This window comes from Perognathus longimembris, chromosome 8 (genome assembly GCF_023159225.1).
Source record: "Perognathus longimembris pacificus isolate PPM17 chromosome 8, ASM2315922v1, whole genome shotgun sequence".
Taxonomy (NCBI): Eukaryota; Metazoa; Chordata; class Mammalia; order Rodentia; family Heteromyidae; genus Perognathus; species Perognathus longimembris.
The window spans coordinates 26727930-26752996 of NC_063168.1; the positions used below are offsets into that span (position 1 = coordinate 26727930).

Sequence of the window (25067 nt, forward strand, 5' to 3'; positions counted from 1 at the left end):
ATACATCTCTACTACTGAGTGACATTTATGAGGCAACCATTGTCTGTAAATATTTCTTCTTTGCTAGTCTCTCAGTCTGATCCTTCTTGTATATTCTAGATTAGATTCGGATATATTAGCTTGATTAACAGAAGTGCTCTACCACTGAACTACACCCCAGCCTTAACAGAAGTTAAGAACTTGTGAGAACACTCTGAATTAAAGTTTACGTTACTTCTACTGAGCTGTCTTAAAGTTCAGTGATGGTTTCTTGGGCCTTGTCAAATCTATTGATGAGCTCCTCAAAGGAATTCTTTATCTCTAAAATTTTTGACTCTTTTCTATAATTTCCATCTTTCTGCTAAAAGTCTCTATATATTCATAGCAGTGGTATTTTCAACTCATAATTCTAGTCACTTTATTATCAAGTCTGGTTCTATTTATTTCACATTATCTCAACAATGAATTCATTTAATTGTTTTTATAATGTACATTATATTTTTTAGTGGAGGTTGAAAAACAGAATAAGCTAAAGTAAACTGTATTTCTACTTGGAAATGACTCCCCCCACCCCTTTTTAGGGCATTAGGAGGATTAAATCAGTATAGATAAAAATTGAGAACTTGAGCTTGAGTTTTGTTGTTTACCTTCAGAGCCTCCAAAATTTCAAATTCTTTTAATGGTGGAATAGGCCTGAAATGATGCTACAGTCCCACAGAGTCAGTAAACCACATGCTTCGGTACCATTCACAGCTTGCAACTCTAACCATATGCATACAATACACAAGAGATCTCTCTGTCTGTTCTTGACCATTACCAGTAATATATACTGCTGCCACTTGTTACTCCATTTTTATTAAGCTATAAGAGTAAAAGGACTTCTCTTGACAAAGACAGCCTCAGTTTTAGGTATATCCTCTGTGCCAGATGCCCAGAGGTGTCTCTGCCTTTCTATATGCAGAAAACCTCCACTAGTATAAGATCTTGAGTATAAGGCTATTTTCTGTTCCTCTTCTCCAAGGAATTATTATAAAACCTCTTTCTCCTTCTTCCAGCAAGTAATACCTGTTATCTTTTACCTGTTAACTAAGGAAACAGCATTTTCTGCCATTTGCCAGTGTCACCAAAAGTTTTATCTGTATGAATGAAGGATTAAAACAGGGAGGAAATGAAGCTTCTTGCCTTTTTCTTAGCAGTCATACAATGCCATGCCTGCAACATTTTCAGTGGTTATTGCTGAGTTTTCATACAGCTCACAATCATTCTCATGAGCATCCAGTGGCGGTTCATGGGAAAAAATATGAGTGAGTATAAATGACTCGTGGGTTTGAGACTTCTAACTAGGAGTTCTATATTGTGGAATTACAGGATATTAGCCATTCAGTAAGAGTTCAGTAGATTTGCTCCTTCTCACGAATGTAGTTATTCCCTTCTCCTTTGACCTGCCACAGGTCAGGGAGACTGCATTCTCTCTCTCCTTAAAGGAGCCAGTCCCAATGTGCACTGAGAGTACTTCAATGACTTGTAATTTCAGTGCAGAAAACCAGAAGTGTTATGGCTCAAGTGGTAGAATGCTAACCTTGAGCTAAAAAAAAAAGGTTCAGGGACAGCACTTAGGCCCAGAATTCAAGCCCTACAACTGACCAAAAAAAAGAAAAAAGAAAGAGCTGGGAATATGGCCTAGTGGCAAGAGGACTTGCCTCGTATATTTGAAGCCCTGGGTTCGATTCCTCAGCACCACATATACAGAAAATGGCCATAAGTGGTGCTGTGGCTCAAGTGGCTAGCCTTGAGCAAAAAAGAAGCCAGGGACAGTGCTCAGGCCCTGAGTTCACGGCCTAGGACTGGCCAAAAAAAAAAAAAAAAAAAAAAAAGAAAGCAAAAGTGAAACTGCTTTGTAATACATTTTAGAGACTTTCACATTATACTTTTTTGTGTTATTTTATATCCCCAAAATCATTTACAAAGACATGGGTTCATAATGTTATTTTTTTAAATCCATGGTACTGACTACCTTATTATGTAACTGTAACCACTCTGTACATCACCTTGGCAATAAAATTAAATTTAAATTTTGTTTAAAAAAATCTATATGTGTGCTCTACTTTTTAAAGTCAAGTGCAAATGTTAGAACCTCATGTTATCATCAGAGTACCACTTATGAACAATTCAAAAAGTTTCTATTCTTAAAATTTACACATTACATAATTATTATTTACAATTACTATAGCAGTTTTTAGCCAAAGACAATGAGAGCATTATACGAAAAGAAACTTGTTAAGTTTCATCTAAGAATATTACCCAAAAGACTCAAGAGAAATCTCAAGCCAGGCTGGGAATGTGACTAGCAGTAGAGTGCTTTCCTAGTATGCAAGAAGCCCTGGGTTCAATTCCTCAAAACCACATAAACAGAAAAAGTCGGAAGTGGTGCTGTGGTTCAAGTGGTAGAACACTAGCCTTAAGCAAAAAAAAAAAAGCTCAGAGACACTACCTAGGCCCTGAGTTCAAGCCCCAGGATGGGCAACACACACACACGCACACACACCCAGGAAATATAAAAAAAGAAGAAGAAGAAGAAAGAAAGAAATCTCAAGCCAACGTTCATCTTGTTTTGAGAGCTTCTAAGATTAGGAAAGCTAATTGTTATTAATACCTATTACCTCATATGCCATGTTAACCTCACTCTAAAACAAATATGATTGACAGAATGATCTCTGTTCATCCCAAGTTACAAGGCAAATACACTCTAGGATAAGGATAAATGTCAACCAACGAGTAAAACACAGCTGTAAAATTCTCCTAAGCTGAATGTCTAATTTAAATTGATACGAAACACATCAAAAGGAATTTTTCAGCAAAAGCATAATATATTCAAGCAAGAAAAGGATATCTGAACAATTGGCTCCTATTGCTTTACCTCATTATCCCTAAGAAATCAGTTACAAAAGGCAATTTATGTACAGTAAGTTACCAAACAATAGACTCTAGACCATTCAATGCTTTTGCCAATAGGGTTAAGGGTAGGAGAAACTGGTGTTGATAGAAATCCTGGGGTAAAAATAATTTGGTAGATACCTTTCAAAGGCAATGTCATTTTCAAGAGAACTTTTCTATGAAATTAATCTCATTTTCAAAGAAAAACAATAAAAATTCATGATACAAACACCATGTTTGCTTTTTTTTTTTCCAAAGTAAGAGTACTCAAAGTTGTGACTCCAACTAGTATGTTATATTTATCTTTGGGGTAGCTTAGAATGTAACATTTTCCATTCATTAATTCATGTTTTGTACATACATTAGGCTTGGTACAGAAAATACTGAGCTGATATCTATCCATGAGAAATCTTTCCAAATGTCCTTATTTTGTGTTAGGACTGGTGACCAGATAGTTCCTGTATATTTCCAAATTTACCACTAATTACTAAGTTCCTCAAAAATTAGATACTCCTTGAAGACATACATTTATTAGTACATAATGTCTTGATTACCAAAAAAATCTAACAATTAATAAATCATCCTTAATGTATGTTAAGTAAATCAATAAATGTACAAAAAAAAGCACCTCCCAAAACACAGACACACAAGCAGAACAATGTTTCACAAGGAATTTGTCAGCTAATACCCAGTAGCCTCAAAATATCATCAAGCAAAATGTTAAAAAAAAATTAGTCTACTAAATTAATATTTTCCAGTAAGTTCTTATTAATAGATACTGGTACAAATGCAAATCTGTGAACAAAATTGTACAAATATTAACTTTTTCAAAAGTAAACATTTTCCCTTTCATTGTAATTATAACAATAAACCAGTGAAGGACTAACAGTGAGACTTTTCAAATCAGTGCTCAGGAAATATTAGAAGTTTTCCAGAACTGGCTGTGCAAGTGGCTTACACCTGTAATCCTAGCCTCTTAGGAGGCTGAGATCTGAAGATCACGATTTGAAGACAGCCTGGGCAGGAAAGTCTGTGAGACTCTTTATCTCCAAATAAAGAGCAAAAGCCAGAAATGGAGCTGTGGTGCAAGTGGTAAACAACAGCCTTCTGTGAAAAGCTAGTTAGAATCCAGGACCCAGTCGCAGCACACACACATACACACAAAAAAAAATTTGACAGAGATAGGTATAGTAGTATTCCCAGCTACTCAGGAAGTAGAGACAGGAAGACCATGAATTCAAGGCCAGCCAGAGCAAAGTTAGCAACATCTTATCTCAGAAATAAAGTACAAACATAAGTGCTAGGGATATGGCACAAGAAGTAGAGAATTCGCCTAGCAGGTGTGAGGCACTGGATCCAAACTAGGGCAATGGAAGAAAAAACATGGTCTAATATTTATTTACTGAATCAAGTCTTAGCATTTGTTTCATTGATGCTATTTTATATTATACCTTAGATGAAGATCTTCTGAAAACTTCAGACAGGCATAGATAAATTCTTTAATCTGGTTGTAAACTTTTGGCACAAATTCAGAGAAAGGAAACTTTTTGGGGAATGGTTGCTGCAAATAAAAGAATTAATAAAAGCAAGTCACGAAGGAGGTAACAAGTTGAACAAGAAATGTACTTACTGACTCACATATGAAACTGGAACCCCTCTGTACTTCATTTTGACAATAAAGCAAAAAAAAAAAGCAAGTCACAAACATACATTGAAGATAGGCATAAATTATCTTTGCATGAAAATACAAAAGAAATATTGAAAGGGTGACAGTGATCAAGATGTATGGTTTTCATTAACTGCTTTGTTGAATGGTAATTCCTTTGTACCACTACTTAAAGCTCATATATATATGTATGCATGTATGTGTATAAATATATATCAAAAAAATGTTGCTAAAGAAACTTTCTTTTCATGTGTATGACAAACTCAAATTTAACAAAATGTCTCCAAAAATTTATGATGTTAAAAAGAATAAGTAATAAACTTAAATGAAACAGTAGGAGCTAAATAAATGATATGTACTAAGCAGTTAAAAAGAAGGAACCAACCCAACAACTTGGATGAATCTCATAAACATTATGACAGCTGAAGAGTCAGTATTTATATACTATTGTAGAAAAATTAAAATAGATGATAGGAACTAGATTGGTTGCTAGGGGCTGAATAAGAAGATAAGGGGATGAATTGATTGGAGGGTCAGCATGAACAAAATTCAGAGGATGGTAGAATTTTTCTCTATTATAGTAATGGATACATGACTCAATGCATTGTCAAACTTAGAGGAAGACATATCCCAAGAGGTAACTTTCACTATGTTTTTTAGAGAAATTGTCTTAAGAGTTAAATAAAATCAAGTACATCAAAACATTAACCAAGGGTTGGACATGTGGCCTTGTGGTAGAGTACTTGCCTAGCATGCATGAAGCCCTGGGTTCGATCCCTCAGCACCACATATACAGAAAAAGCCAGAAGTGGCATTGTAGCTCAAGTGGTAGATTGCTATCATTGAGAAAAAAAAAAAAAAAGAAGCCAGAGACAGTGCTATGGCCTGAAGTTCAAGCCCCAGTACTGGCAAAAACAAAAATACAAAAAATTATAAACCAATGTAGAATACTCCCATCAACCTTCTAATTCTTTCAGAGCTAATGGAACCCTAATTCTATCTGCTGATTTCCAGATTAGGATATTTCATTTTTCTGAGTCCCAAAAAGAGTCCTTGAAAACATTTACAATTCTAATCTACTGACCTGAAGGTTGTTAAGCTTCAATGAAACTGATCTAATGAAAGTGATTCTATAGGTTGTTAAAACAACTAGAGGTTTATTTTAAAGTATTCCTTACCTTTTCCAGCTCTGTATCTTGGAATGGGAATTGTCCTACCACCTTTTTATACATCTCTTCAGATGTGACTGGTATGGGACTATAGTTGTCTGAGTCAAGTATATTCCTATTGAAAAAAACAATAATGGAAAGCAAAGAAGGAGAGAGGAAGAAGGGAGGGACAGAGGAATAAGGTATTAAATCGCAGAATTTCTGATTTACTCTAATAGTTACATATGTAGCTCAAGTTCAAATGACCATTTCCCTGTTCCTACTACATTCTTCTATAATACAGCCATAGGGGTTATGGCCATCTTTTACAGGAAAGTATGCTCTGAAACAAAGAAGACATAATCATAGCATGATCACCTAATATTTGAGATTTATAAATGGGGCAGAAAAAATTTAGGCAATAACATATGAAACTGTAAAAAAAAATTACACATACACACAAACACACACACACACACACACACACACACACTATACCAGGAAGCAGGTACTCAAAAGGGGTGAAGCAGAGTTAAGGGGAAAGAGGTAGATGAATGAAGATGAGAAGAGAGGGAAAATGAGAGAATAATATATACCCTAGAAAAATCCTAGAAAAATAAGGAGAAAGTTGGGTAGGGGAGGGGAGGGATGGGTGAAAATGCTGAAAGGGATGACACTGATCAAGATATGTTGTATTCATAAACTGTTTTGTTAAATGGAAACGCCTTTATACAACTACTTTTTGGTGTAAACCAACCGAACAACTCATGGAGGGAGAGGGAAAGGGGGAGGAGGAGGGGGGAAATGAGGGAGGAGGTAACAAATTGTACAAGAAATGTACCCACTGCCTTACATATGAAATTGTAACCCCTCTGTACTTCACTTTGACAATAATTATTTTAAAAAAGAAAGTAAAATTTTAAGCAAGTGAGAAGTAGACAAAGAAAGAATATGTTCTCTAGAAAAGGCAGGGGTTGTTTCTGTTTGTTTTACTAAGATACATTTGATGATAATTACTTTTACAATCCTGTACAAGATAATCATTCTAGTTTTTGAAAAAAGCAAATAAGAAAAGCAACATCTATAATAAATCCAAACTATAATAATTTACTTCATCCACTGCATAGAACTAACCACAAATTATTTTTCATCCACAGGTCTTATAAATTGATGGCGGAAGGCATCATGTAGCTGGTAGGAAGATAACTTAAAGTAAAACAGTACAAATTTAAAAAGAAGTAACTCAGTCCGGCACCAGTGGCTCAAGCCTGTAATCCTAGCTACTCAGAAGATTCAGAGTATAGGATAAAGGTTAAAGACCAGCCCAGGCACAAAAGCTCAAGAGAGTCTATCTCAAAACCAACCACCAAGAAATAGAGTTTTGAAAATGTGGCTCAAATGTGGGGGTGGGGGGGTGGGGGGGGGGAGTTAAGAGGAAGAGAGAAGAACTCAAATGAGCTGATATGGGTTATATGCCAAGAATATAGTCCAAAGTGGGAACTGTAATAAAGTATCTCTTTTATTATTTACTGTATTCATGTTGCTATAATAGTATACTTCAAATACTGGACTATATTTTCTGAGCACAAGGAAGAAAGATGAGTCCTCAAAAAAGATGTGCAAAAGCCTAAATTATTCATATTGGCTCAAAGGACACTACCAAATAAGTCAATCATGAAATAGATATGATCCTCATAGAAAACCAAACAATAAAGAAATCACAAGATAATCTAGATAGTATGAACTCATAAATCCAACACTACCCAAGGAAATAAGAGTGCAAAATAGAGTATGGCAACTTTCTAAGTATAGACACAAATAATGTGAGTTTGGGTATTATGGAAACATCCATTTGAAGGTCACTATAACTCAGTTGGATCCTAGATCATAACTTAAAGTAGGTAGAAAGAAATACGTACATATAAGCCACGTGTTCTTTCTGCTTCTTGCAACTGAAAAAAAAAAAAGCATGTGTATACACAAAAGTACAGGTTCTTACCTGAAAATACCTGCCCACTTCTTCAGCAGTGTTTCACTATACTGGTCTCTGATTTCTAACAGCATGTCAAAAAGTTGGTTTACAGGAAAACCATATACCTATAACAAATAAGAAAATAGTTTCATTTTCTAAAGTGATTTTTCACGAGACAGAGATTAGGCACTGAAAGACATTTTGTTTCTTCAGACAATAAATGAAAGCATAATGGTAGAATCACATTTCCACCTAATACCTAGTATTCACCTCTCAAAAATTAAAAGACACAGACCGGAATGCCACATCTGTCCAAGAAAAAAAAAACATGATAAAATTCAAACAGATACTGTCTGCTAAGTTCTGCCTCCAGCTTACTGCCCTGTCATCGCAACCTTCTGAGTCGGGAGAGAAAAAAAGCTGTTGCCAGTCTCATCCATATCCAATGTTACTAAATTGAACATAGTTGAAAGCAACCAATCGTCATTTAAACAGCTAAATCATGCTTAAACAGCTAAATTATTTAAATGTCATATCTACTACAGCCAATGCTTCAATTAATTGATTTAATGTAAGAGAAACAAAGAAGGAAACTTCAGAATAATTCATGATCAGGGTGAATTCCTGGAAATTCTATATAAATCAATAGGAAATATGTATGTCAACACTAACAGTAAAAACTACAAGGTAGATACAAAAGCTTAAGTAGACAACATAAACACTGAGATCCAATGAAATACTACTCTTGATGAGCAAATAAAAACAGGATTCACAGATGCTACAGATACACATGGGACGTTGAAAGTAGTTACAACTGTGATTTAACAATCGTTTCCATAACATGGAGTTCATTTCACTTAGCGTCATCTTATGTGTTCATAAGGGTATAGCTATTGGGCTCTTGTGATCCACTGCTGTGACTTGCCTAAACCTGTACTAATTATTCCCAATAAGGGAGACCATATCTCTGTAATCTTATCTGAGTATATTGGAAACCACGTATACTGGTATTAGATCTAGGAAATTGAAAGGGAATACCAAAATTGAGAAACACAGGGTAAAGAAAGAAAAACAACTACAAAAGCAATACTTGCACAACTGTTTGGTCTAAGTGAACTGAACACCTCATGGGGGAAAAGGGAAAGGGTGAGGAGGGAGGGGGGTAGGAGGGACGAGGTAACCAACAGTACAAGTAATGTATCCAATGCCTAACGTATGAAACTGTAACCTCTCTGTACATCAGTTTGATAATAAAAATTTGAAGAAAAAAAAAACTGTTTGGTCTAAGTGAACTGAACACCTCATGGGGGGAAAGGGAAAGGGGGCGGGGGGGGGGGGGGTATGAGGGACGAGGTAACAAACAGTACACGTAATGTATCCAATGCCTAACGTATGAAACTGTAACCTCTCTGTACATCAGTTTGATAATAAAATTTTGGAAAAAAAAAAAAAACAACAGGATTCACATACCTGAAGCGTATCGGCAAAAAGCACAATGAGGTTCTTCAAGTCTAACACAAGGTTTGGATCAGAGCAGTAAGACTAAAGGAAAAAAACAAAGGAAAGATTTCTCATTGATGAATAGTACTCAGTTTTTGCAGGTATTTTATTTAACCTGATTTTACCTTACATTTCTTTCTCATTTTTTAGGGAAGGTCAATGAAAATCTTACAAAGATAGAATGGCTAAAGAATACACTTTGGAGAATGATAAAAGGGGTGACTGATTTGTTGAACGGCAACCCCCTCTGTAAAACTACTTAAAGATAATAAAAACAATTTCAAAAAGAGTACATTTTGAATCCTCAAACATATGAAAATACCTTTCTTTTAACCTCAAACTAAAATACTAAAAGTTCACATATAAAAATTTGGTTGCCTGTCATTTACCCTACTTGACACTTATTTCACATTTAAAAACTGATCTCGTTTTCACTGCAGGGAAATTATTACAATGCTCTAACTTGACACAGCCTTTTCCTTCACCATTCAATATATCCAAAAGAATACACCAATAGCCTTGCTTCCTACCTTTCCTTGAACATTTTCCATCTGTTTGTGGCTTTGCTCTGTATTTAGAGTTACACAATTAACTTGAACTTCTTGATCACAGAATGACACAAAATCTTACTTTACATGCTCTCTAAATGAAATTTTTCCACTGATTACATAAATTTCGAAGAAGACCAATTTTATACTGCATTCTACTTTCTTTGAGTTTGGTAATATCATTTCCCTCCTTGCTAGGTTTCTTAACATTATAAATGTAGCATATATAAACAGAAATGAATGAAATCAGAATCTACAATTTTACTGAACAAAGCTGTGCGCATCAGAAGCTCCAAATACAGAGCCATCCTTCTTTAATCAGGAAACACTTTGACTTTGATAATAACTAACTCTGTACTTTCTTCCTTCCTTCCCACTTCCTTCTTTGCTTCTTTTCTTTTTGTGCTTTCTTGCTCATGGCTAGCACTCTCCAACTTGAGCTACACCCCCATCTGACTTTTTATTGGTTAATTGATGATGGAGTCCTACAGACATTTCAATTCAGGATGGCTTCAGACCAATATATTCCAAGTCTCAGATCACTGAGCAGAAAAGACTAAAGGTGTGAGCAACCAGGGCCCAGTTCTTTTATTGTTTTTAATTGTTTACATTTTTCATTAATAGACTGTATTTGGGGGGACAACTTTTTAAACTGCTTAGGTGCTTTGGCTTTTATTCTGGCTTAATAATAATATAAATCAGGTGGAAAGGTGCCCACCCACGAAATAATAAAACTACCAAGGTTCTGATTGGCAATAAATTAAACTGATAGGTTAAGGAATTTACCATCTATGCAAAGACATGAAAGATCATTTTAGGCTTAAGAGACAGCAGGGCATAGGCTTGTGTGTATAAAGTTATCAGTAAGTAATAGTGAGAAGTCAATAATGAGACAATTTAGCATTATAAATAATTTATTAAATAATTCTAATTGAATAATTTGGAGGCAGCATTCTTTAGTACAAGTGGACTAAAATCCGTGCTACATTAAAATATAAAAATATACCAGCAACAATATGGGAATTGCTAATTAGGCTACTTGATATAAACTCTTTTTCAAAAAATAGCAATAAAATTGTGATTGCCAAATCTTGTTCATAATGTTAATAGGCATTATAGAAAACAATATGAAGTAGTAGCTAAGAATATGAGCTCTGTCTTGGTTTGAATCTGGGTTCCATCTCTTAATGGCTGACATGTTAATTGCTCTGCATTAAGTATTCTAGATTAAAGATAACCTAAATATAATAATAAAGCCTGTCTTTATATTGATGAGTGAGGATGAAATAAAGTAGAAAATATGAGGTATACAATATAGTGTCTGATACATAGAGAATACTAATAGGTACTCTTATTACTAAGAACATCCATAAAAGTTAGTTCCGTGTGGAAGGATAGAGTAATTTGAACAAGCTTCTTCTACATGTCTCTGAAGGACATCTAATACTTCCAAATGGGTCAAGCAAAGGCAGAAATTTATTGATTTTAAAGCAGTGAAACACTGTACAGATATAATCAGCACAAAGTGAGAACTTCTCTGAGCTTCTTACATACCGAGTGGGTACGGAGTGCTGCGATGGTTTTTGAAAGTGCCATTTCCCATAGTTCATCAATGTAGGCTCTATTTACTAAGCCCTGTGTTGTATGTAAAATGTGATCTTCAACCACAAAAAAGCTAAGGTTGAGGAGAAAAAAAAGTACAGCTGTCAGAAATTAAAGTTTGATTACTATCACTGAGTTTTTACTTAAGAGCTGCCATTAAATATGAAGCTAATATTCATACTTCTTTTAAAAAGCTATTCAATACCTTTAACAAAATTATTACTAAGACAAAGAAATACATCCATAATTATATTTTATTACAGACTTCTACAAACATTTCTATGAAATGTTAACTATGTTATCCAGAAAATTGAAAGGAAAATAAATGTATATAACTAATGAAGGTTAATTTCAAAATATTGTTAGAAGCAGATGGCAAATACTTTTAAAAAAAGTAATTGATTTTAAACAGATAATCATGGCTGAAATATATACTTTTAGCAGCTTGACATACAAATGACAAAGCAATTTCCCTCATGTAGATTTTTACAACAAAGGAAGAAGAATGTACCTTATGGAATTTAAAAAAAAATAAATACAAACTTATTTTTCAACACCCTTATTGTGGCCTTTTCTTATCTTGCCTACATGTTCATTCTAATTAAGTCTATGTCAGGGAATTCTTATGGTGTATTTAAATCAAAATGATTAATAATGAGCTGGGGATATGGTCTAGGGGCAAGAGTGTTTGCCTCTTATACATGAGGCCCTGGGTTCAATTCCCCAGCACCACATATACAGAAAATGGCCAGAAGTAGCACTGTGGCTCAAGTGGCAGAGTGCTAGCCTTGAGCAAAAAGAAGCCAGGGACATTGCTCAGGCCCTGAGTCCAAGCCCCAGGACTGCCCCCCCCAAAAAAAACAAAGATTAATTATACTAAAAGAATTTAAGCCTGATATTAAAAAGAGAAACAAATAATAGAACAATACAGTTATCGTTATAGTAATAGAACAATGCAGTTATCATTTTATAATTAAAACAAGCTGCTGAATGTTGGAAGTTTATGTGAGAATTCTAATTCTATATGTACTGTGTGTGTTAGTATGTACAGAATATATAGCAGTATGTATAGAATGTGTATATGTGTATATAGAATATATATAGAATATATGTGCATGTATGAATATGTATATGTATATGTGCATATATAGTAGCATGTATAGAATATATGTGTGCATATGTGTGTTATTTATAGGCATATATACATGTGTATATATAATAATGTGCATAGAATATATACATACTATATATCTACATACTCTGTGTGTGTGTGTGTGTGTGTGTGTGTGTGTGTGTGTGTGTGTATTCTATGAGAGGATGGCAAATGAGAGCCCAAGGGACAAATCTGGTCCACTGTATCAGAAAGATTGTTTACTTGGCATACAGCCATGCTTATTCACTTAGTATTATATATATAGATGCTTTCAGACTATAACAGCTGAAGAATTGAGAGTGTGTGTGGCCTCATAAATCTAAAATACTTTACTATCCAGATACTTTTAGAAAAAGTTTGCCAATGTTCGATATTTGACTCCGTAGTGTAACAAAACGTGTAAAATTATAAATCAATGTTCGCCTTTCTTAAGACGCACACACACATACACACACACAAATCCTCCATGAGTACAATGTTGAAACCAATAGGTTATTTCTTTTTAAATCATAATAAAAAATAAATAAATCTTTAGAACAAAAAGAATTTTTAAGGAAAGTCTGATTTATTTTTCCAAGTTCCACAAGTCTATACATTGGAAGTAAATAAATGTAAACATACGTGTGTATAATATATACTTACCCTACAATTTGATTAAAATACTTCCTGTAGCCATCTAGAGTTTCATGCTACAAAGAAGCACAAAAAGTTATTGTTTATTACATTAAAGCAAAGTTCAAGTTGCTTGTTTAACCTAAACTTAATTCCCTACATTATCATGGAGATATAATAGTACCTATCTTGTAAGAGTGCAGTGAGAATAAAGTGAAACATTTAATCAGTTCTTACGACAATGGGTGACATTTAGCAATTAATAAATACTAGCTGCTAATCTTACTGCAATGCACATCCACCAAAATTTGCCTCAGAAGGTCAAAGAGCACTACCTATGAAGCAAACCCCACCAAGAAGAGACCTTTAATTCAATCACTATTACTTCCAAAAACAAAAAGAAGGGAAGGGGGTGGGGGGAATGGGGAGCAAATGTAGATGACAATCCTACCATGTTAGATGGAGGCTGGAGTACCAAACGAGCCTGTTTTCGCCTTTGTTTTCGGTAATAGTTCTCAAATGTTTCTCGGGCACCCTATAAGCAAAACGAAGTAATTTGACACATCTGGCCCAAGTACTTTGGTGATTATGGGAGAAGAGAGGGTTCTGTACCTTGTATTCAAGGGACCATCAGATTTCTTAATTCCCTGTTAGCATACTCCTGTAATCTTAGTTACTCAGGAAAGTGAAATCTGAGGATCATGGTTTGAAGACAGATCCAGCAGGAAAGACGGTGAGACTCCAACAAACCACTCAGAAAGTGACACTGTAGCTTACGAATGCTAGCCTTGAGCAAAAGATGCTCAGGAACAGCACCCAGGCCCTGAGTTGTAGCTCCAGTACTAACAAAAACAAAACCCTCTGTTTTCATAATAATAACAATAATAATAGAAAATAAAAATAACTGCTACCATTCATGGAACATTACTAACACCATAAGGATGGATATATGAATTCTTTGTAATGAAACTATCAGATCTTAATCAGAAGCACATTAGAGCTTTATTCTGAGTCAATTATCACAAATTCAAAAAGACAGAGGCAATACAACCATCCTATAGGTTATTGCAACAAATAGAAAAAATTTTCCGTAAAATATTGTAGAATACTCCAGAAGAAAACTGCCAGGATAAAAATCAGGTTTCAAATGAATCATAAGGAAAGGACCAACAGAAAATAGGTGGTGTCAAGGAAGCAGGAACTAAGAAGGAGCCAACTTTCCAGATGTCTGAGACAAAACTGAATTCCAAAAATAAGAAACAAATTCATATTCTGGATACTCATTAAGGTTTCTGAGATCAATATAAAAGATGCTTAGAGAACAATATTAAGCTTATAAGCTCAAAACTCAACAGCTCTATAGTCAAAGTGTCTCCCCAAAATGTATGTCATTTCCAGATCAGTGAAATAACCTAAACTGAAAATAGCACCACAGCAGGTTAATTACCTAGTGCCCCATGTATCTTAATACAGTATTACTTGTGTCCTTTAGTAGAAGAGGAGAAAAAAGACTCGAAGACAAACACACACAGAAGGAGAAGACCACATGATGAAGGAGGCAAAAACTAGAAGGATATAACCTCAAGCCATAGAAAACCAAGGATTACTGTCACCAAGAGAAACTAGAAAGAGATAAAGAAGGATTCTACTCAGTTCAAAGGGAGCTTTGTTGTTCTGACACCTTGAATTTGGATTTCAAGACTCCAAAACTAGAGTTCAGCACCAGTAGCTCATACCTACAATCATAGCTACTGAAGAAGGTGAGATCTTAGAATCCTGGTTCAAAGCCAGCTTGGGCAGGAAAGTCAGTGAGATTCTTATCTCCAATTAACCACCAAACACTAAAAGTAGAGTTGTGGCTCAAATGGTAGAATGCTAGACTTGAGAAGGGGGGAAAAAAAAAAAAGCTAGGGTACCAAGTGTAGGCCCTGAGTTAAAGCACTAAAACTCCAGAACCAGGACAAATTAATTTCTGTTCTTGAAAGCCCTATTGTTTGTAGTACTTTGTTATAGAAGCTACGCAACATTAATACTAGCTCTAAAATTTAAAATAGCATGCCCTAGTTATGATTAAATGATCTTCATAATCAAAAGGGAAACACAGAATAACACAGAGGTTTTGGAATCAAGCAAATATACTCAAATTGTGACTCTGCCCTAATAACTGCTAGAAATAGCTGTATAACTTCCCTTCCATTAATTTAAGTCCCTCTATTTAAATTTCACTTACACTGGTGCTGTGGTTTTCTCATTTGTAGAGATGCTAACCTCATATGGTTGTTATGAGGATTTAGAAGATTTCTTAAGCTATCAGAGAAATATCTATCAGGTAAACAATAAGCATTATGCACGTATTTATTTTATAAGATGGAATCAATATTAAAAATGAAAGACCTGCCCACCGCTAGCAGAATCTAGCTAATGCAGTAATGCAGTTCAGTTTCCCCCACTTCCTAAAAATATATGGAACTTTATTCAAGTGACTTCTTTGTTACATTATTAAATTGGCTCTCAAATGAGAAAATTGACTTAAGGTACTAACTCATGCAAACACACTAATGTATCTCAAGAACAGGTAAAGGGTAGTAAAATTTAGGCTAGTGGGTGACTAGTCTATTCTGCTGCTATAATGCAAAAGCTGACAATATTTAAAATGAGTGTGCCTGTGTTCCAATAAAACCCTATTTATAGAAACTGAATTTGGAATTTCATGTAATTTTCACCTATCATGAAATATTATTCTTTTTAAATTTTAAACAGGTAAAAATCAGTTTTAATTTAGAGGTCAGACTAACAACACAGGGAGCATGTTGGGTTTTTACCCATGGTTCCTGGTTTGTTATGCCCTAGTGCAACTTAAAAACAAAGTTCTTAAATAGCAAAAGTGATTATAACTGTAGACACATTTTTTTGCCTATAAAATGAAATCAAAATAACAGGACAGCTCTTTCAGGTCTTTCTTCGCCCGTAAGTAAATGAGGAAGTAAATGATTCTGTTTAAGCAATACATGGAAATCTTTATTTGGTTTGTTAAAGTTATTCTCCACTTGTCACCATTTCAAAACATAGTGGTATTATTAAATGTCAAGTACATTCTGTACACACTGAAGGGCTTTTCATTTTAAGGTTAACAGTCCTAAAGGACCTTTATTATTATAGTGTGATATTACATGTTCAACATGGTTTAAAGCCAAGATACACTTACCTGAGAGTTTAGGCAAGGTCTTCTTTCTAATTAGACCATAATATACTGTTTTTTGTTGTTGTTGTAAATGATAGAAAACATATAAGATAAAATTCTATATAAAAACCAAGCATGAACCTTAAGTCTAACCTGGAAATCGTTTTGCTGTTTAAATATTCCTTCAATAGAATAAAAACAAAAGCAAGGACAAAATTATCTAATAAGTCTGGCTGCCTCATTTACAAAACCAAGTTGGATTTTCCCTTGTGTCTGCTAAATAAATTCACCTTTGATTATTCTTTTCCCTGTTATTATTCCCTATTCCAATTTCGTGGACTAGAGGCATAAATGTAAAAGTTGAGAACAGAGTGTTGCCAGGCACTGTTGGGCCATGCCTGTAATGCTAGCTACTCGGGAGGCTAAGATCTGAGGATCACAGTTCGAAGCCAGTCTAGGCAAAAAAGTTCATGAGAGTCTACATTTAATTACCAAAAAACCTGGAAGCGGAGCTGTGGTTCAAGTGTTAGAATCTAGCTTTGAATAACAAAGCTCAGGGACAATACCCAGGCCCTGAGTTCAAACCGCAGGATGGGCACAAAAAACAAACAAACAAAATGATCAAAAGATGAACTAGAGAGGTTACACATCAATCATTCTCAATCATATTAGAATAAAAAGAAAGTGTTGAAGATATAGATAAAAAAATAGGCATATAGATCATATAGATATGAAAAATATGCAAATGAAAGTTTGTTCTATTCCCTACTTTGTGTTGTATCACAATGTTCCGGGGGCTAGGAATGTGGCCTAGTGGTAGAGTGCTTGCCTAGCATGCACGAAGCCCTGGGTTCAACTCCTCACATGAACAGAAAAAGCCAGAAGTTGCACTGTGGCTCAAGAGGTAGAGTGCTAGCCTTAAGCAAAATAAGCTAGGGACAATGTTCAGATCCTGAGTCTAAAACCCAGGCCTGGCAAAACAAAACACACACACACACAGTGTTCCAAAGGTTTTGTGGTAATGCATACAGTGTCACAAAAACAAGTCTTTAACATACCCTAAGATACGGACACACAGAATTATCTCTGGCTTAACTGAATTTAAGGCTGAATTCAACAAATTTAATATAATTTAAGACTGAATTTTACTTAAGAGTTAAAGACTAATAAGTAAACAAGCAATATATATGCTAATGAATAATGATGATAAAATGAACTACAGAATCCTAAGATTTGGAGTGGACTGAGAGGAGGGGGTTTTTCACTGACTGAACAGACATGGGGAAAGCTTCACAGGAAAAAGGATAGCATTTAAACTCTTAAGTGAAAGGTAAGTCAACTAAGCAGAGAAAAAAGAAAGAATGCTCCTAGAAGAAACAAAGAGATTCTGAGGGAAAAGGTATCACACATTCTAGAATTTGAAAGAAGTTCCCATTGCTAAAACTTCAGGGTATGAAGTACAGGGATGACAACAACAACAAAAAGTAAGACTGAAAGACTTTACAAATTATTTGGTCATCTGATCTAATGACAGTAAGAGTTTTAGATATTATAAAACAGCAAATAGAATACAGGAAGAAAACATTAGGTTCAAAAGTATCAGTGAGACAGAGATAGTTACCTGCTGATAACTGATAAAATATGGATATAAAGTATAGGAAGGAAAGAAGAGAATGTACTGTACCTAATGTGAGTAAATGATTTTATGGGATCATTTAATAAGAAAGGAAACACAAGAGAAAGATACACAGTTGACGTACATTATTCACAAACTCTGTATTTGCAAATTTGCCTACTTCCTAACAGCTATTTGTAACTCCAAAATCAATACTGAGAATTATTTCACAGTCATTCACAGACGTGTAGAATTTTGAAAATTCTAAACTGTCCAGTGCATTCATTCCCATTAGGGTCAAGCAAGGCAACCCTCTGTCTTCTTGTTTTCACACTGCAAACAAGTATCATTTTCAGTTTACCCAATACCACGTTTTTTACATTTTTGTGTGTTCTGTTGATTTTGCTACTTAAAATAGACCCCAACTATAGCACTAAAATGCTACCCAGTGCTCCTGAGCTCAGAAAGGCTGTGGTATGACTTACAGAAAAGTTTTATGTTAAATGAGCTACAAACCACTGAGATACCACATTACCCTAGTAAGAATGGCCTATTCCAAATTCAGACAACAACAAATGCTGGTGGCAATGTAGAGAAAGAGGAAACCCATTGCACTGCTGGTGCGAATGCAAACTAGTACAACCACTCTGGAAAGCAGTCTGGAGGTTCCTCAAAAAACTAAACATAGACATACCCTACGACCCAGTCATGCCACTCTTAGGCATCTATCCTAAACAACAAGAACCAGGATACAACAAAGACACCTGCACCTCCATGTTCCCTACTGCACTGTTCACAATGATCAAGATATGAAAACAACTCAGATGCCCCACTACAGATGAATGGATTCAAAAAATGTGGTACTTATATACAATGGAATTTTACACTGCCATTAAAAAGGATAAAATAATGGCATTCGCTCCAAAATGGATGGAATTAGAACAAATCACGTTGAGCGAGATAAGTCAACAGTGAGACAAATGTCATATGGTCTCCCTGATATGTGGGTGTTAGATTTAAAATGCAATGAGATAAAAACAAAGTAAACAGGACTGAAGATACAAAAATACAGTAAAAAGAGGACAGCCTTGGGAGAAAAGAATCAAATAGCAAGACCCAAGCACCTCTAAGAACCCCAAAGATAAGGGAAGAAAAGTCCTCATCTGAAAATGTCCTATGATTTTTAGATTACTCTATTTTCCCTACCTCATATAAGGGATATATGCCCAAGGGCGGCTGGGAGCAGGGCACAGAATGAGTGGAAAGTGGGTAGTAATAATAATAATAATAACAACAACAATAATAATAATATAGCAGAGGGGACCATCAGCTACATCAGACACTGATGAAAGTGAACTAAGCAACTCATGGGTGGGAATGGAAAGGAAAGAATTAGAGTGAAAGAAGGAATAGATGTTACTAAACAAAAGGAAAGTAATGTATGCATCATCACCCGAAATGGAGAAAATAGTTTTATTGTTAAAGTTCATAGACTTCATAAGCTACAGAGAGTAGAATGATAATTTTCATCATTGTGAAGGTAAAAATGTGCATTGTAATATATATGTAGTAATTTAAACTCAATAAAAAAAGAGAATGAAGAGCAGAAAAAAAAGCAGGGCGGGGGGAGAGAGCTGCAAACCTTAACAGTGCTATTGGCTAAGAATCATGTTAATAAATCAACAATAAAATATTTTAAACATAAACATATACTTGTTTAATGGAAAATGTAACCAGAAACTCACAGGAAGCTAACCATGCATTTCCTGTAGCAGTGATTCGGTATTCACCAGCTCAGAGTTCACAGTGACTTTCTGGAGCATGTGCTGCCACCAACAGCACCCTTTTCCTCTCGCCCACACTCAAGCAGATTTGAAAAGGAAAATCAATGAGCCAGAGAGATCCCCAAACCTTGTAGTGAGAATGAGTCCCTCGAAATGTGTATATTGAGACTTAACCATAAAAGTGGTTAGGTAATAAGGGAAGAGCCCTCAAAGATGGGATTAAATCCTTCTAAACGGGCTTGAAGGAGGGGCTTTGCTTCCTTCATCTCTGTTGCCCCAAGAACATACAGGACTATTCTCTGGAAGATGCAGCAAAAAAAAAAAAATAGACCCCTGGTCACCATAAACTGAACCTATCATGGCCTGGAGTACTTCTAGACCCATGAGAAATAAATTCCTATTGTTTACAAGTTATCCAGTCTGTGATTTATGTTGTTATAGCAACACAAACATACTATGATACTCAGTCACATATTCATCAATTCAGCCAGAATTTAATTTTTCCATGTGCCACTGTGTTTTGTACAAAAGGAAAAGGATACAGTGCATTCTGTCTTATAAAGTTTGTTCATAGTTCATAGTACAGCAGCAAAACATATATCACTCAAAAACCCTATTTTTTAATCTGTTCAACTAACCCAACAAAAAACAAAATGTTAATTATCAGTCTTATTTCTCAATATTGTTATAAAAAGCATTCCTATTTTTATGCATCTAAAGCATTTTGGTAAAAGTTAAGACTGACTTAAATGTGTACATGCCACCTGAAATCTAATCTAAATATTCTAACTTAAATCTGTATTTTCATGAATGTATCTCACAAGAAACTTCTTATCATATAGGCACAGAGAAATCTATATGCATATAAGAGCTAAATGATCACATCATGCATTATACTTTTATTTAATTCCTAAACAAGAGAAAAAATATTCTTCTTCAATTCACTGGGTACTTTATTTATCACATTCATGTTTTATTTAAATATGCATTATTACATCAATCCAATACTAAGCTTAAGAGAGAATGTCAGTGATCATTCTCTAAGTCTAATCATTAGTCTCAGCACTAGATTTTACTATATGATATGCTGGAAATAATGGGGTTTGGGTTTTTGTTTTGTTTAGTTTTGTTTTGTACCGGTACCGGTTCTGGGGCTTGAACTCAGAGCTGCCTCTGAGCTTTTCCACTCAAGGCTAGTGCTCTAGAATTTAAGTCACAGATCCACTTCCAGCTTTTTCCTAGTTAAGTGGAGCTAAGAGTTTCACATGGACTTTCCTGGCTGGCGTCAAACCACAGTCCTCAGATCTCAGCTTTTTGAGTATTACTGGTGTGAGCCACCAGCACCAGGCTTTAGAATTCTTTTTATCTTTTGCTGGTAGCTCTCTCCCACAATTTTTCTCCTTTTAAAGTATTAATTGCAAAAGTAAACTATGTGAGCTGTAATTGAGCAGAGTATATAAAAGCAATTCATAATCACATCACTTGAGAGTTAATTTTGGTGTGTTCCCTTACAAACAGTTCACTCCTTTAAATAGGTGTCATATACACAAAGACACACCATAAACAAAATCTGATTGTATATATATTTTCACTGATGTTTGCATAGAAAATATTTTCTCTAATATCGTAAATTTGTAATGACCCACAACATTGTTCAACTCCATTCAAACATGTGCCATACTCTCTAGCTTTTCAAATGCCAGAATTTCATTTTCAATGTAATAACTATATTTGCATACAAAAGGAAAACACTAGAGTACACTGACTAAATATTTAAAACTAAAATTTCAAGTGAAATTTTGAATTCTTCATATATCCAGACACATGTCTAGATATATAAATAGTGGCATTCATTGTCAGTGAATGTGGACAAATGAGTGAAGCTTTGCATTTTTCTCTGTAAAAGTAAAATTTACTGCTAACAAATCTCAAAGCCAAATTCTGCAGCCACCAATTTCAAATGTATACCATTCATCAAATAAGTGAGGATCATGTGATCCAACTGTTGGGGGAAAAATAGAAGGCCATCCAAAAGATCTTTCTGTGCATTTCCCTTTTCTCATAAAAGGTGAAAATGTACTTTGTATACAGTTGGCCCTTCCTGTCTGTAGGTTCTGCATCTCTGGGTTCAGTCATCTGTGGACTGTCAATATCTCCAAAACACTCAAGTCATCATTGTGTTGAACTTGCATAGACAATTTTTCTTTTCATCATCCCCTAAACAATGCAGTATAGTAACAATACAGATTTTATATCAGGCATATAACTAATCTAGAGATGATTTCAAATTATGGAGGATGTGTGCAGGCTCTATACAAATTCTATGCCATGTTATGTAAGGAACTTAAGCATCCAGACTTTGGTTTCCACCAGTACTGGAACCAATCCCCAAAGATCTGAAGGGACAGCGCAGACACTCTGAATACGTCATATGATTAACTAAGTCTTGTACCTCTAACCTCAGTGGTATTTTCATGCCTCATTATGCAAAGAAACCAAAGTTTACATCGGGTCACTTCCTCATAAGGGCCAAACATCTACACAGCAAACAAAGGACAAACCTCACATCCTCTCATGAAGTATTTATAATGTTATTATCTGGCTCAACAGAACTTCACAGTACATTTTTCCTGGCAGATATTGATGGGTATGCAGTCTATAGGAGAGTGAACTAATTCCTTCTCACTGACCACAAGACAGAAAATAACCTTAGATTGTGAAGCCAGAATATGTAGACAAAGAACTAGGGAGGGTGATGGAAAAAGGGAAGCCCACACCATTGTTCTTCCGGCTTTGCCTACAGGAAGCAATATTTCCATTTGGTCTTGGATGAAGTTTATAATTTCACCGCCCTGACTGCAGCTGGAACTACCTTTTAACTATCACAAGCATCCAAGTGAAGACAGGTTTATTCAGAGTTTAAAAGAAAAAAACGAAAAAAACTGAAAGGGCTATTTTAATTTGCTTCCATGTGTAAAGGGTAGTGCTTTTCATAGGGCCCCATAATGATGTTCAGCGGGATATTACACTTCACCATATGGCTAATTTGCACAGCAGGTCCAAAGCAGGACTTTCTTTCATTAGAGCTGCCCTAAAGATCAGACTGCAGAAACATGTATAAAGAACAATCCCAGGATGCCCCCTATTGCTTAGATCTAGAAACATTCAATTCCCAGATGCAAACGCTCATTCAGAGTTCCCATTGTAAGGTCATTCAGAAGTCATGGAGGCAGGTATTACAGCCCTACTACCTAAACATTAGAGCTTTTTCAATATGTCTGAATTTCAAGGGCCACAATAGTGTTAAAACACGTCGGAGAATAAACTGTATTCGGGAAAGAATTGAACTAGTAATTTATCATCAAAAAATATCATTACTTCCCAATATCCCAATATTCCCCAATATCCCCATTCAATTAGCCTATCACAATGAATCTACATAAACTTCTGACCTTTTTTTGAAAAGAGCAGAGGCAGTCTGACATTCTAACAGAGTCCTGTTTATTTTGAAGATGGCCCTATAACCTGTGTTTGTCTTGGCATTTCCTCCTCCTGCCATACCCAAGCATGAACTACAGAAGAGCATTCCCTCCGGGGACTGACACAGTGTGCAGGATTGAAAAACAGAACAAGAAAGAAATCTGGTGTCTAATGATTATGGAGCAGTTGAGTCTGTGCTTTTGAAGAAAGTAAACATTATGATTAACAATCTTGGTCTTTGTAATTAGCTTCCCGCTTCCAAGACAGAGTGTTAATTTATTAAATATTTTAACAAAGGGTCTTTTATTATGAGATCCAGTTCAGCTGGCTCCTTTCATAGCATTAGCAATTACAAGCAATAAAGCTTTAATTGATGACTACTTTTTATAACCTTTGACCCAAGATGATAAACAGTTGTACCTTAAAGTGAAAGGGTAAACCTCAAAGCGAATGGTATCTTAATCATGCTTAGTAAACCAAACTGTTTAAAATTACAACTTACTTACTTGGCTAGGACAAGAACGCAGACTTCCTTTATGATTAGGGCAATTGATCAGGGAAAGATTTGAATTTCACTTTTAAGATCAGTGTCCTTTTGTTAGGGAAACATTACCTCAAATAATCTGTAACTGTGCATCCTATACACTGATTTATTTACAGAATATGATTCAATCAATTTGTAGTCATTAACAAGAAAATTTTAATAAAACCTAACTCTTAACATAGTTAAAAGACAAATTATGGTACTAAAACACTATTATTTAAAATATATACCTTTCAAGTCCCACCAATCCATTCAGTGATGCCTAACGTATCAGGGGCTACTAAGGGATTGTGAGAAGGAAGAGAGTCAAATTACTTGTCCAACAATGAGAGACACCAAAAATAACTGAGAGAACTGCCTACACATGCTAAGCAAGGACAGTCATTCCTTCAAGTGGAGTCAAGAAAATCGGGATTTTCTGCATTTTCCACAAAGAACTATTCCCCAAGTTGCTAGTTTTCCAAAGTTACTATTCAAAGCCCAATTTCATACTGCCAATTTTTTTAAATTTAATATTATTGTCAAAGTGATTTACAGAGGGGCTACAGTTACTGATGTAAGGTAGTATGTACATTTCTTATCAAACTAGTTACCCCCTCTCTCACTTTTCTCCCAGTTTCCCTCTCTCCCAATACCTCCCCCCATACTGCCAAGTTTTAAGAAACTTTTCCTAGAACCTAACTCAGACCTGACAATCTTCTAAATAGCTAAGGTACTTTGCTGTCAAAGTTCAAACTTACTCAGACAAACCTTCATTCTGTTTCAAGTTGTGAAAATGAATCAGGTCTCTGGACAATTATTGAAGAGCTAATAGAAAAATGTGGCTTTGAAAAATGTTAATAAAAATAATGTCATGATCTTACTAATTGATGCAGACAATAAAAGATTGTTGTCCTCAGACTGAAAGATAGGGACTTTGAGGGAGGTACAGGTAAGCATTTTGTAGAAAACCTACTAGGCATAAAGCTTCTAAGTGACTTCCCATGTATACAAGGAAGTGAATGCTATAAAAACACAAAACCAGAGGTTCAGCTGGAATACTTTATAAACTGAGTTATACAAGTTATTTTTTATGATACATAAATGTATGTAGTAGATATTTTATTAAAGACACATGGTTTCTCTCTACAGTTCAAAGTCGCATTTATCATATATGTGTGTGCACAAATACATCTGCATACATGTATGCCAATACAAATGCACATATACACAAATGAACTCTCTCTCTCACACAGACACACACAGTAGCCTTTGAATAGTTAAGTGATATAACAGATAATGTACAGAAATAAAAAAAGGAGAATCTAAGAATAAATAATTTTGACTTACTGAAGTTTAGATGGTCAGAA

General features: G+C 35.1%; 1 protein-coding gene across 3 annotated transcripts in view; it reads right to left on the bottom strand.

The window, feature by feature from the left end:
- The window catches only part of Exoc6b (exocyst complex component 6B), a 530388-nt gene that overhangs the window by 270404 nt on the left and 234917 nt on the right, over positions 1-25067 (bottom strand). For all 3 annotated transcript variants that reach the window (XR_007211870.1, XM_048352734.1, XM_048352735.1), the window contains 7 exons: positions 13566-13649; positions 13145-13191; positions 11302-11422; positions 9170-9241; positions 7727-7824; positions 5758-5863; positions 4365-4474 (listed from right to left, as the gene is read on the bottom strand). Coding sequence is in view for 2 of the 3 variants with exons in the window: in XM_048352734.1 (XP_048208691.1) it covers positions 4365-4474; positions 5758-5863; positions 7727-7824; positions 9170-9241; positions 11302-11422; positions 13145-13191; positions 13566-13649 (638 nt within the window). In the remaining variant the exon portion in view is untranslated. The remainder of the gene's footprint in view (positions 1-4364; positions 4475-5757; positions 5864-7726; positions 7825-9169; positions 9242-11301; positions 11423-13144; positions 13192-13565; positions 13650-25067) is intronic.